Genomic DNA, 14,969 nt, shown 5'->3' on the forward strand with positions numbered 1-14,969 from the left:
CGTTCACTAAGACACTGCAATATACTACAGCGGTAAACCTGCAACAATTCACTGAAATATACGGTGTTAAACGTGTACTAATGCACTGCAGTATACTGCAATAAAGGTGCTCCAACGCACTGAAATATACTACGTGCACTAACAGTGCAATAAACTGCAGTAAACCTGCAGTAACGCACTGAAACATACTGCGTTAAACATGCACTAATGTGCTGCAATATACTGCAGTAAATGTGCACCAACGCAACAAAATATACTGCATTAAATGGGGACCAACGCACCGAAATATACTGCATTAAATGTTAACAAACGCACTGCAATATAATGCAGTAAACATGCAATAACACACTGAAATATACTGCGTTAAACGTGCACCAATGCTCTGCAATATACTGCAGTAAACTTGCACCAACGCACTGAAATATACTGCGTTAAACGTGCACTAACACACTGCAATACATTGTGGTAAACAGGCACTAACGCAATACAAAATACTGCAGTAAACGTGCACCAACATACTGAAATATACTGCGTTAAACATGTACTAATGCATTGAAATCTACTGCGTTTGACGTGCACTAACACACTGCAATATACTGCGTTAAACATGTAGTAATGCACTAAAATATGCTGCAGCAAACCTGCCCTGACAAAATAAAATGACACTAAAGTAAAAATGAACGGTCGCACTACACTCACGCTGCACTATCTCTAGATTCACACTAAACTGATTCTTAAGTAAAAATAAATGGTCGCACTACACTTATGCTGCACTATGAGTAGATTCACACTAGACTGATACTTTACATTCACAATAGAATTCCTATAGTCCACTAACTCACTAGTAGCACTGAACAGAGCCCTGTTCTTACTATCCCCATGCAAATATCACACTGCAAATGGCCGGTATGGGAAGAATATTTTAATAGTGTTGGGTGGGGCTAAGAGCAATGAGCCATGATTGGATAGAGTCATCATGACAGTGTCAAATCATGGCTCTGACAGTGCTATATGCCCTGATTGGGCAAAACTTTCATTGCTTCAGCTCATCAGGGCTTCCAATGCACTGTGCGGCAGCGCAGTGCATTGTGGTCATTTGATGGGCCAAACAAATAGTTGAACGCCCTAACAATTCAAGTGTTCGCCCAACGGGCAAACAGCCAATGTTCGGAACTCATGCCCGGGCCGAACCATTTGCCCACCACTAGATACTAACATTTATAGGTAAAGCTGATCCAACTTAATGTGGCTGATGTACAATGATGATGTCCTAATTATATGGGGGAGGGAGCATCTACTTACCTTCCTAGATGAGCTCAACTCTAATGATAAAAATATCAGGTTGAGTTTTTCTTCTGACGAAAATGCATGATCATTCCTCGATCTATTTATTACAGTACAGGAAAACAGAATAATTACCAAAACATTCACACGTCTGCATTTGGAGAGCCAAGAAAAAAGTGATTGATAAAAACTGACAACATTTTTTGATCCCCAAAAAATCTAGCAAACAAAATCAGGCTCTAAATGCTCCAACTAGAACTATCACTCGCTACGGCTCTCAGTGGGATCAGGTCAAAGCTGTAGTTAGCCAACAATGGCATGTACTCACAAGGTCTCCGCTATTAAAGGACATTGTGGGCCCACGCCCACTGCCGTTAGCCCGACGGGCAAGAAATCTCTGCAACACCCTAGTTCATTCCGAATATCGCAGGACCCCCAAAACCAACTGGCTCGCTGACCTTCCACCACTACATGGTATGTATCCATCCTTGTGGCAGGTGCATTATGTGCAAATTTGTAGACAGGACCAATTGATTTACTAGCTCTGATGGAGACAAACAGTATAGAATACACCAATACATCAATTGTTAAACCACTCGCGTAATATACATGATTACTTGCCCTTGTGGCAAAGCAAACATTGGTAAAACCAAAAAGCCACTTAAGGTTTGAATCGGGAAACATATACAAAACATCAAAAAGAAGGACAATGAACGCCCACTTGCGGTTCACTTCTTACAATGCCAAGGAGGAAACCTAATCAGAATGAGCATAAAGGTCATCTATGGCCTAAACATTCCCCTCAGAAGGGTTGATTTTGAAAGGATTCTGATCCAGAAAGAAAAAATGTGGATATTTGGATTGAGAACCCTACATCCAAGAGGGCTCAATACCGAATGTAATTTGGCAGTTTTCCTGGAACCCCGATTAATGTAAAAAGTAAAAATGAAATCCATCTTACTTAACCGTCTGTGTGTGGGAAGTGTATGTTCAATAATAGTTGGAATTAGATATCTTCCTCTGTTAAGTTATCCCAATTGAAAAGCAGTTGTATACTATGACTTGTCCCTAGTACTATCAGACACAACATGTACTTTATTTGTCCCCTCCAGTTATAGTTTCTCTTGTGTAGTTAGCTATTCCCTCCCAAAAAGAGGTCTTCCTATTACTCCTATTTTTCTTCAAAATATTCGGGTGGACTTTACACTTAGGGCTCCCTGTCTGTCTTACATTGATCTATCCCCTCCTTGATAGAAGTTTGTTGTTTTTATTTTTTATAAAAAAAAAAAATATGAAGTTTACTGTTGCACTCAGGGTTCCCCTTTACCTTATTGTTGTAATGAATGCTAGGTGGATGAGTGCACGCTGAGGACCCCTACTGTTAAAAACCTAACAGTGCAACTACTAATTATCCCATTTAAGTGCACGCTGAGAACCCCTACTGTTGTAAACCTAATAGTGCAACTACTAATTATCCTATTTAGGTTCATGCTGAGGACTTCTACTGTTGAAAATCTAACAGCGCAACTACTAATTATCCTATTCAAGGCACCACAGCTGAACCCCTCTTTGCTCTGTTGAAGATTGTGTTCATGAGCGAAACATGTCAACACGTCGTCATTACCCTTGTGACGTCTGTTCCTAGACCAGACACTGCAGACTCCCACACCCACGTCATCTACCTTCGGACCCAAACTGCACACACAGAGCGGCATGAGTGAAGAGTGCGCTGGTGGACTACCTCTATGTGCATTCTGTCCATGAGATATTAGGACCCTTCAGCGCTGCTGGGGAATGGTGAGATCACACTGACTAGCTTTGTGTATACTATCCATAGGACACCGACTCTCCAACATGTAGCCAGCCTCCTAGCAAGATACTGCATGCACACTGCTCCTATCTGCACCTGTCCATTCATCTACAGTCCAGCTTTACACAGCAAGGTTAGCTGTTGGGCTACCATTCAGTACATAGGTGTGATGAACCATCAAATTGGATGAGTGTCTGGTTTTGACAACGTTGTCATTTTATCTTTTTGCTATGTCAGAGGTTTTTGCAATTTTTCATGTTCTATTTTTACCAAATGTAAGCTGCTTATAATTGACCGGTTGATTTTCTCTTTAGACTTCTTTGTGGACCTTTAGTCCTCCTTAAATATAAGCTTATATATCTAAAGGATTAGGCCATCCACTCCCTGTATTAATTGTATTGGAGTGATTTGACTTTGTATGGGGCAATGGTGCATGAGGTAGAGTTTGAGGTATCTAATTCCTTATAGGATACTCTCCTCTATATCTCCAGCTAAGGTGATGACACAGTGATCTTTGCCTTTTTCTTTATGTATACTAGGCTGTTTTTTTTTATTTTGCCTTCCTCTGGATCAACTGTCAGTATAGGATTGTGTATATGGGATTGTGTGATTTTTTTTTTTCTTTTATTGGTTGAACTGGATGGACCTGTGTCTTTTTTCAACTAGACTATGTAACTATGTAAGTTAGATTCTGTATATGGAACTGTGTTAGGGTGTCTGTGGCCCTGAACCCTCTCTTCCACATTTTTGATCAATATTGCTAAATACAGTAAACTTATTATTATTCAACAAAGTGATTGTAATAGCAATGGATATATAAAATACATTAATGTGTATAGTGATTGAAGAAATTAAAATACAATTGACCGAAAACCATTAATTTCTGTAAAGTATTTGTAGGTGCATATCAGTTAACAATACTAAATCATAGATGTTACTAAAAAGAGAAGAATAATTACTAAAAGAATAGTTTTACTTACCGGAAACATTTTGAAGATTTGCATTCTATAAAATATCATTCCTTTTCCAAATTTGTAACCAGGCAAAACAAGAGTAACATTTCTTAGGTACTGTGCGAATAATATTATCAGCGTCAAAACCCTGTGAAATACATTTGCATGTTTATTGGTTTATTAATTAAAAAATTATAGATGTGGTTTTAGAGTAAGGGCAGCTGTACAAGGACCAAAACATTCCAATAAATTACTTTGCAATCAGAAATCTATCAAGCCGTGTAGAGTTTAACTATACAGAAAAGTATTCAAACGTCAATAAATACTTAATATAGTACATTGTGAGTCATTAAAAATGAGATATTGTTAAACATATTTTTGTGAATAAGTGCTATTTTCCATAGAGACAAAGGGAACAAAGCATTTTTGTGTGTGATCATCATCCATGTGGTGGCAAAGGTAATGAATTATTGACGTGCATTGCAGTAGTCTAGTGATAAAAAAGATACAAATCTTAAGTTTGACTACCAGTCACTGTCAGTCACTATTCTGTCCATGACCAGTCAATGATCAGCCAAGGCCTATTGTCACAAGTTGGCCTGTAGTTTTGTTTGTATACTCTTACCTTTTCACATGTGGTGTTTTGCTTCTCTGTTCACCTATGGGCGTCGACTGCTCCACTGTGGGTTATATCCTTTTCCTTTCTATTACTTCCTGGGTCACCTCCCTGTTTGCTTACCTATATATACACATGCTCAGTGCACTGCTCCTTGCTTGAGCAACTTCACTGTTCTCTGAGCTCCCATCTGTATACCCCTAGGCTATTGTATCTGATTCACTGTGTACCAACCCCGGCTTAGCTTTCCCGTCTGTGTTTGCTTGCTGCCTGTCCTGATCTCGGCTTGTCTCGTGGATATTCTTTTGTCTGCTGTTTACTCTGCACATGCCAGCGGTCTAAGCATCTTCAGCTGAGCCTACCTGGGGGCCGCAACCTGGTTCCAGCCTGCTGCAAGTCCATCCCCACCATCAGGGGCCCTGGTGAAGAAACTTAGACTCCGCTCCCTGGGGTATTCTGAGCTGGGGATCTACAAGGGCTCACTACCACAGACCCGCTGACAGCTATATAGAGCAGACAGAATTTTTTTAACCTGTTGCCAAGCATGGAGATTAATTTTGATGCTTAAACCAGTTACAGACAAAATGTTTTTTGGTACTTTTCAATGGGAGAAGGGTATTTCTGTGTCCCACACCTAAACATCAGACAAAACCTGACAAATGTTGTACCCTCCCTTACTGTTACTAACAGCCCTACCATTGCCGCATGATATTTTTTGTGTAGGTAAATCAGACAGATAAAGAGATGGAATTTTAGATAGATAAGACGAGGGGTAAAAGGATGTAAAAAATTTTATACAATTATTTACATGTGGCCAAAAATACCCAAAGGGTGGGATATATGGGAGATAGACAATCTTTAATAAATGATGAGTGTTCCACATACATTCCTGATAATATTGAAAATGTGAAGGATGAAATTAATGAGGCCAGAAATTAGATTACATTAGATTACAAGCAAAAACAGTATCTTAATATTAAAGTTGTATCTATTTGTAATCTTGAATAAATATGTTGTAAATCAAGGAGTGGAATGTAGTGTAGGTTTTTAATAGTTAATGATTTACAAGAAACGTAGTCATCGTTTTATGTCATCAACATATACTGAGACATCTGATCTCCTTGTTCTTTAGGAAGCTGGGAACATTTCATCTTATTATTCTGTAGACGATGGAATTTGGCCTAACCTTTTCTCTGCCAGGCACTACTCTCTACTTTTAAACTCAGCTGGCTGGACCATTTTTGCAATTTTTCCTTTGTTTTTTTATTTTTCACTTATAGCTTTCAGAGTTTGTAAAAGACCCCCAAACCATATATTTTCTGAAAGCACAGGACCAGTAGAATAAAAAGAAGGTGCTACTGATTTTTAAGGCTCCATGAGATTTGCGCAAATATTTATCCAAACAATATTTTTGCTAAAAAATACACTAAAATCATTAGCAAATAAAACCCAGCAAACTTCATGCAATTAATGATAAATTCCTACTAAGTTAATAAATAACAGATATTTGTAACTTTTAAATTGCACCTTTTTGCAAAATGGTCAAAATCAAACGTACGCAAAAATGTAAATATCCAAATTTCTTTATGTCAGGGCTAGGCTTCTGCTATTACTAGCAGCTCTCTTCCCAGTGCTCTAGGCTATTTAGACTTTGGTTAATTACCAGGCGCTCATTGTTTCCACAGTGACTCACCTAATTTACCATTACCTGCCTCATTAGTCCAGACTACAACCAGTCTCTTTTTGCTATTTTAACTGCTTTGCTCATTTCCTCCATGCCTACACGAGGTCAACATCTCCAGTGTGTCTCTGCTGTGTTCCTGTGTATAACTTTGCCTGGCTGACATCAAAGGGTATGTAAAAATAAATAAATAAAATATTAATAAAGAAAAAAATACCTAGATCAATGTTTGTTCTAGGACAGTGCCAGGGTTAGTTTGGGTCGAGTACGGGTCAAAGATCAAGGTCAGGGGGCAAAGGTCAGGAGACAGGATTTTATTTTTAAAAATATATTCTTTAAATTAGTATCAGCATGTCTTAGGTAGGATTAAAAAAAAAAGCAAAGCACTATTGTTTCTGGGCTGTAATACGGGTACAAATAACATCTTTGGTATCACTGCGATTGTTGGGAGAAGGGAAATTTATTTTGGGTTGTTCTTTGTTGGTAGGTTATGGTAGTAACAAGAAATATACAGCTAAATTTAAAAAAAATTTTTTTTTTTTTTTCTATTTGGGGCCAGTTTTCTTTGATAAAAAAATAACAAAATCAGGAGATATCAATTACTATTTGCCACCAAATGAAAGCCCAATTTTTCCTGAAAAAAAAGGGATATTTTGACCTTGATCAATCCTAAAAACCATACAAAGATCCAACAAGGTTATGCTGACCATTTTAAAGTGGCGTTTCAGTCATTTTTGTGTTTATTAAAAGTCAGCAGCTACAAAAAGTGTATCTGCTGCCTTTTAATAAACACCCCCTAATGTGTCCCAGGATTCAGCGATGTGGCTGCTCAAACAATCTAAAAAGATTGCAGGGAGGGAGGGGGAAAGGAGAACATGCCAAATGTTGCTTAGGAGGGGGAGGAGTGCTTAAAGCGGAACTTCCCCTTTTGGGTGGAGCTCTGCTTTAAGGAAGGGTACTGACTCACCAATCTCACTGGTGGTACCCTCAGAACCAGGACAAACTTATAACAAAAATTGTGGAAAAGGACCCACCAAGCAGTTCTGATACAAGAGCAAACAGCAATTTCACCTTACATAATTACATAAATTACATAAAAAGCAGTTTCACCTTGTAATATGTATAGTGCAAATACAAAAGGCCATGGTGGCTTTCACAATGAATGATAAACAATGATAATGTTGTCACATCTAAAATGAGCCACGGGTCACACACATGCCTACATGCTATATCTGCTTATACATGAATAGTATTTTGCAGTATATTTCTAGAGTCCAATTGAGACTTAGGAAACAGTTGCAGGGGTTGAACACACACGGTGAGTATACCAGCAGGGGCAGTGCCAGGTGGGTGCTTGGGGGTGCTTAAGCATCCCCAAAAATTCTTTACGCACCTTCAAAGTGTAGCGGGGTCTTCCATTATACAAGTTCTAAAAGACTGCTGCTTGACATTTGAGAGGAACTCGGCTCCATCTAGTGGCCAAAAGGACACATTGCAGCGGCTATGGAATGTCTTTTGATGTTATTTTCCTTTCAGGAAGTTGAGCAGTCTTCATCGCCCATAGTGCTTTGAGAATACCAGGGTGCACTGCTGCACCGCACAGCCTTCTGGGGGAAGCTTTATAAAGGAAGGGAGGAGCCAGGCTCACTCTCTTGGGAAAGACACAGTGAGACAAGCAGGATGCCAGTGCTGTGGGCTGATGCTGTATGCTAGGCCGAAACTCCTGGGCCTTAAGTGACTAAGTTGCAGTGTTTCATCTCCAGTAGAGGATCCCTCCTGGAGGTCCCATCGATGTTCTACAGAGACCAGACTCATCCACCCCAAATACCTAGCGCGGCTGGTGACAGAGGCCGGAGACTGAGACAGCAGCGGAGGCTTCCTGGGAGACAGTCCTGTTGGTGAGAGGGCACCTGCCCAAAAACTGACTCTATCTATCAAAGAAGTAACTTTAGTCAGGATTAGCCTTAGAGTAGTAGAAGGCAATATACCAGGTGGCCCAGTACATCTCTCACAGAAGTTTTACCGGCAATCCTGCACAGACACCCCGCGGTGATTACTAACTGTTTGCTGCCATTCTCTCTATTGATCACCCATCCTCAATGTGGATTACAAATTGCGAGTGCACCAACGTTGCTAGCGAAGATATAGAGAAGAAACAGCGGACTCAGATAGGTCTGACATTCTGATACTGTGTCTAACTGAATGCTGAGCCTTATCTCCAAAAGTATAATAGTGATTAAGATGGCGGTCCTATAGGCTCTGAGACATTTCCTGAAACAATTAATGTGCCCTTGAGGAGTGATATCACAGTATTTATCTTATCTTTGATTAATTAATTAGTATATCCTTTTACAAAGTCATATTTTACTGTATCGAAACTGTTTATTTGATTCACAGTAAATAACTTTCCTGTTTAAAAGCAAGCTTGTGTGTGGTCACCTTGTATTACCCAGAAGGACTGCAGCTGGAGAGAGGTAACAGGTCATTATTATTTATTGAAGTGTTATATTCCAATCTGTGTAGCCATTTGGTATTCCAGTCCTATTCTGGGTCAGTTGTGCCTAGGGAGGGTTCGAGCCAATTCTGTGGGTTGTTAGGCAGGACGTAGACCCAATAATCTAATCAGCAGCTCCTGCGGGGGTGGTGCTACACGTGGGGGCTCGTCCGGGATCATCTACAGTCCTGCAACACAACCCTCTCAGCCACAGAATCCCCCTCAACGCAGAAATGGATCCTACCGCTGCAGCCGAGTGGTGCAGGGAAGAGAATGTCGTAGTGGAAAATGGCCTGGTGGTTGAAATCAAGGGAGAGGTCTGGACTGAGGAAAAACTCCTCCCAGTTTTAAGGGCACTGTCCACAGACAGGAAATTCTGGGTGACTGACATAAAGACAGACACCACCGTTCCACACACGTATGCATTGTGTGAGTGGAGGAAGGGGGTCCCTGATTACTTTAAGGGAACCAGTGTAAAGACTACTGACCAAACAGAACTTTTCTTAATACATCCAGAAGTCCTTACTGAAGGTCCCTCATCCACCACTCCTGGGGGATCCAGCAAAGAAAAAGGTGTCCAAGAAGGGAGTCCAGAGTCACCACCTTTGTCTACCTTTAGCTCAGAACTGTGTGCTGTTCTCGGGGAAATCGTAGCAAAATGTAGTAAGGACTCCCCAAACTATCTGATGACTGAATATAGGAAGCTCAGGACATTCTCTGGGAAACAGCCTGTGCCTTCGACAGAAGATGGGTTTGAAGAGTGGTTAGATACCGCCACTCAGGCTTTGGAAGAGTGGGAGGTACCAGAACAGCACAAGAAACAGAGAATCACAGAAAGTTTAAAGGGACCTGCACTAGAGGCCGTACGTAATCTCAAGCTAAGCAAAAAGAACTGTACTGCACAGGATTATCTAGACATTCTACAAGATGTATTTGGTCGGACGGAGAACGTGGCTGAACTTCTTTACCAGTTAGACCACTGTTACCAAGAAGAGGAAGAGAAGTTGTCCGAATTTATTAGACGCCTAGATAAGATCATCCACCAGATCTTGATAAAGAAAGGGATAGACCCCCGGAAGGTAGATGAGACTCGTGCACGGCAGGTGCTGAGAGGGGCTCAACCCTTAGATCCCATTGCCATACTGTTGCGAACTCGCCAAGATGGTGGCATTCTGGAATACCCTGACCTGATCCGAATGGTCAGAGAAGAAGAGGTCATGTTAGACAACAAAAGGAAGAGTCGGCAGTTTGACTCAACTGCTCGTGTCAGAGTGATAAGTGCAAAAGAAAGTGACTCGCAAGTTGAACTCCTAAAGACCCAGGTGTCCCAGTTGATAGAAATGGTGTCCATCCTGACTAGTCAGGCATCTACTCTACCTGATGGGAACGTGTCAGAGAAGCCGGATAAACCTTCTAACCTTAGAGTAGACCCGGAACCGAGACCTAGGAGATCGCTAACTTGTTTCAACTGTGGGGGAGTAGGACATGTTAGAGGAGTATGTCCCAGCCCAGGAAATGTCGCCTCAGAACCTCGCAAGCCAGCGGAAAAACTTCAGAGGGCACCCGTGAAGGAGTCGACCGGGTGCCCGCCAGTTTCAAGGGAATCCAAGAGACTCAATGATTCAGGGAATCTGAGTCAGGGAGTCAGATCCAGGTACAACGCCCCTAGTTCTATACTCCAGGCTACTGAGAGAAGGAAAATCAATGCACACCGGGCCCAGAGGGGACTGAAGTCCAGAAGAAAAAAAAAGAAAAGAGCCTGGGTGCAGAGAACTGAATCAGACAACAAGGCCACTTCAAGAGAATTCCCAACTAACTTGGTCGGGCCTTCCCCTGTAGTCTCTGTCCAGGTAGAAGGAATTTACACAAGAGCCCTCCTTGACACTGGGGCCCAAGTGACTCTTCTGTATAGAGACTTCTATGATAAACACCTTACCCATCTACCTCTGCAGAAGTTGGAAGATCTGGAGATATGGGGTATCGGGACTCAAAGTTTTCCCTATGACGGGTATCTGCCAATCAAGTTGACCTTTGACCCATCAGTGGCTGGTGAAGCTGAAACCTTCGACACCCTAGCGGTGGTCTGTCCTCGTCCGCCAGGGGCCAACAAAAGCTCTCTCATCGTAGGGACCAACACTGACCTAGTAAGGCGCCTCCTGACACAACTGGTCCAGGGACAGGATGCTCCAGCGCCAAGGATTCACCCCATGCTACGGCAGGCCTATCAACGATTAGTATTGGAGCAAGAGACTCCTGCAGAAGGAGTTGGAAGACTCTGGAAGTTGGACAGAACGGAAAAGGTCTTGCAGCCAGGAGAGGTGGCTTGTCTGAAAGCTTCCGTTAAACTCACATGGAAACAGCCGGGCCCTTTTATCATCTTTGAATCAGGTCCACAGGAAGAGGAGAGAGGGATAGAAGTAATCCCTGAAGTGATCCCTTTGAAGGTGTTACAGAAAAACCATGGAAGGGTTTTAGTGAGTGTCAGAAACACCTCTACTACACCGGTGAAGGTACCGGCCAGAGTGCTGTTGGGCCAAGTTAACCCGGCTACCCCAGTTGTCCCATCTGATCTTAAAGAGGAGGGAAGGGGTGAAGATGTTATAGAAGAGCTCTGCTCTGGAAACGCTGCCCTCCCACCAGAATGGGTGAAGAGGGCCAAGGCACAACTTGCTGGATGGCGAGGAATATTTTCTAGGGCTGAGTTCGACGTGGGATGCGCCAGGAGTGCCACTCATAAGATCCGCCTGAGTGAGGACAAACCTTTCCGAGAAAGAGTCCGGCGAGTTCCCTTAGGTGACTTAGAAGATCTACGTCAGCAGCTGGCGGAACTCAAGAAGACTGGGGTTATTCGAGAATCCAGGAGCCCATATGCTTCTCCGATAGTGGTAGTCCGGAAGAAAAACGGATCTCTGAGGCTTTGTATCGACTACCGAACACTGAACAGAAGAACCATCCCAGACCAGTATACCACTCCTCGAATCGAAGACGCCCTACAGAGCCTGTCAGGGGCGAAGTGGTTCAGTGTGATGGACTTAAAGAGTGGGTATTATCAGATCCCCATGCACCCTGAAGATCGGGAGAAGACAGCCTTCATCACCCCTGTGGGGTTCTTTGAGTTCAATCGCATGCCTCAGGGGTTGTCAGGGGCCCCTGCTACCTTCCAAAGGCTGATGGAAAGGACCGTTGGAGATATGAATTTGATAGAGGTACTGGTATACTTGGATGATGTTATCGTGTTTGGCAGAACTTTGGAAGAACACGAGGAGAGGTTGGAAAAGGTCCTGAAGAGGCTACATGAAGAAGGCCTGAAACTTTCTCCTGAGAAGTGCCAATTCTATCAGTCCTCGGTCCATTACCTGGGCCACATCGTGTCTGAAGAAGGGGTGGCCACCGACCCGGACAAGCTGGATGCTGTCGCCTCCTGGCCGAGACCTACAAATGTGACCGAACTTCGGTCGTTCCTGGGTTTTTGCTCCTATTACAGGAGGTTTGTAGAGGGGTTCGCCAAGATTGCCCGACCCCTCAATGAGTTACTAAAGAACGAAGAAGATGACGTTCCTGAACTGGTCAAGCCAATGAAGTCCACCATGGGACCCCGGAAGGCCAAGGAGTCCATCCAGGATCAGTGGACCCCAGAATGTGAAGGGGCTTTCATTCAGTTGAAAAAGAATCTAACCACTGCCCCTGTGTTGGCCTACGCAGACCCCACGAAACCATATGAACTACATGTCGATGCCAGCCGAGATGGGCTGGGTGGGGTACTCTACCAGGAACATGGGGGCCACCTGCGACCCGTAGCCTACGTGAGCAGGAGTCTACTACCTGCTGAAAGGAATTATCCTACCCACAAACTTGAATTCCTGGCCTTAAAGTGGGCAATGGTCGACAAACTGAAAGATTACCTGTACGGAGCTGAATTCATTGTCAAGACGGATAATAATCCCCTTACCTATCTGTTGACTACAGCTAAGCTGGATGCAACAGGACACAGATGGTTGGCTGCCCTCTCTAGCTTCAACTTCAGCCTGAAGTATCGGCCAGGAATCAGGAACAGGGATGCAGATGCCCTATCCAGAAGGTTGCATGCACCACACGAACCTGATGAAGAATGGACCCATTTGGCTCCAGAAGGGGTGCGTGCCCTATATCAGGGAACTGAACTTCGATCCAGAGGAGGATCAAGAGCCGAAGAGATTGGGGTTTCGGCTGTCGGAGTACCCAAATACTATTGCAGGGTGACCCAGGTTGAAGGGGAAGATTTACCCCGGCTGTCCAAAAGGGACTTGAGGAAGGAGCAGCTGGAAGACCCTCTGGGAAAACTTCTTTTGGAAGCCTTGGAGATCCAGCGCCCTGAGTTGCTTCTCACCGACTCTCCTCAGGGGGCCCGTCTGTTGCATAGAGAGTGGACCCGGTTACAGATCCGAGAAGGGGTGGCCTACCGAAGAGGCCCATCTGAAGATCTGGAGGAGAAGTGGCAACTGTTCTTACCAGCTAAATACAGGGAGAGAGTTCTGGCTGCTCTTCATGATAATCATGGCCATCTGGGACCTGAAAGAACTTTTCAGCTTGTCAGAGACAGGTTCTACTGGCCCTGTATGAGGGCCGAAGTTGAAGGATACTGTCATTCTTGTGTCCGATGTATACAAAGGAAGACTCTGCCACGTCAAGCAGCCCCAATGGGCCATCTGCAAAGCCAGGGACCCATGGAACTGGTGTGCATTGATTTCCTTTGCCTAGAGCCTGATCTGAGTGGCCAAGGGAATGTCCTTGTGGTAACAGACCATTTTACCAGATACGCCCAAGCATTCCCAACAAGGGATCAGAAGGCCTCTACAGTAGCCAAAGTTCTTGTAGAAAAGTTCTTTGTACACTATGGGTTACCACAACGCCTCCATTCAGATCAGGGAAGAGACTTTGAAAGCAGACTGATCAAGAGACTGTTAGATCTGTTAGGCATCCAAAAGACTAGAACTACTCCCTACCATCCACAAGGGGATGCCCAGCCGGAAAGATTTAACAGGACTCTTTTGGACATGTTGGGGACTTTAAGCTCAGAGAAGAAACAGCATTGGGGCAAACATGTAGCTGCCATTGTGCATGCCTACAACAGTACTGTCAGTGATGCTACTGGATATTCCCCTTATCGTCTAATGTTTGGACGAGAGGCTCGATTGCCAGTGGATTTGGCCTTTGGCATCTCGCCCGATCACACCTCTTCAGCATCGCACAAGGGATATGTGGACCGACTGCGGAAGAGTCTGAAATCGGCCTATGATAAAGCTCAGGCCACATCTGATCAACGTGGACTGAGGAATAAAAGGAATTTCGACTTAAAAGTTCGGATCCAAGACTTGCAACCAGGGGACAGGGTATTGTTGAGGAACTTGGGTGTCCCGGGAAAACACAAGTTGGCAGACCGCTGGAAGTCCCAACCTTATGTTATCTGCAAGCAACTACCAAACCTCCCTGTGTATCAAATTCGGCCTGAAGGAAGTGTGGGTCCATTGAAGACTTGGCATAGGAACCATTTACTGCCTCTCTCTGAAGCAGTTCGCATGCCTCCTGTCGTAGATTCGCCAGAGACCCCTTCGACCTCTCGCCTGTCCAGACCAGTCACCAGATCTCAGTCGACACTCCCAGATGTGAGGGAGGGAAATTCTCCATCTGAAGATCTGGAAGATGAAGAGGAGGTACCTGACTGGATGTGGTCGTCTCAGTTACCAGAACCCACACCTGCCTCCCTGTCTTCATCCGAATTGGCTGACAGAGGAACCCTTCGGGCGGAAGCCCCCGAATTCATACCTTTCCACATGCTTCCAGAAGAAGTAGTTGATGATGAAGATCCTGAGGAGGAGGTTGCACCTTCCTCTGAAGAAGAACTGACCGCTCTTGAAGCATCAGATTCCTGTGTGTTGGAACATGAGGAGGAGGACATTGAAGAATCCCCAGAAGTGGCTGGTCCTAGTACCTCTGAGATCGTGCATCCCAAAGAACAGAGGGAAAGAAGAGTCATTCACCCGCCCAAAAGACTGACCTATGACCAATTGGGTGAATGCTCAGAAGAGGCTATCTTTACTTCCAAACGAACTCTTGATCAGCCTAGTTCTTCCACCGCAGATTTGGTGGAGGAC

General features: G+C 43.9%; 1 protein-coding gene across 2 annotated transcripts in view; it reads right to left on the minus strand.

Moving 5' to 3' along the window:
• Positions 1–14,969, minus strand: part of SLC23A1 (solute carrier family 23 member 1) — a 580,604-nt gene that overhangs the window by 246,619 nt on the left and 319,016 nt on the right. For both annotated transcript variants that reach the window (XM_082255678.1, XM_082255677.1), the window contains one exon: positions 4,075–4,195. In XM_082255678.1, the coding sequence (XP_082111804.1) occupies positions 4,075–4,195 (121 nt within the window). The remainder of the gene's footprint in view (positions 1–4,074; positions 4,196–14,969) is intronic.

Source organism: Pelophylax lessonae (assembly GCF_965119305.1).
Source record: "Pelophylax lessonae genome assembly, chromosome: 4".
Lineage (NCBI taxonomy): Eukaryota > Metazoa > Chordata > Amphibia > Anura > Ranidae > Pelophylax > Pelophylax lessonae.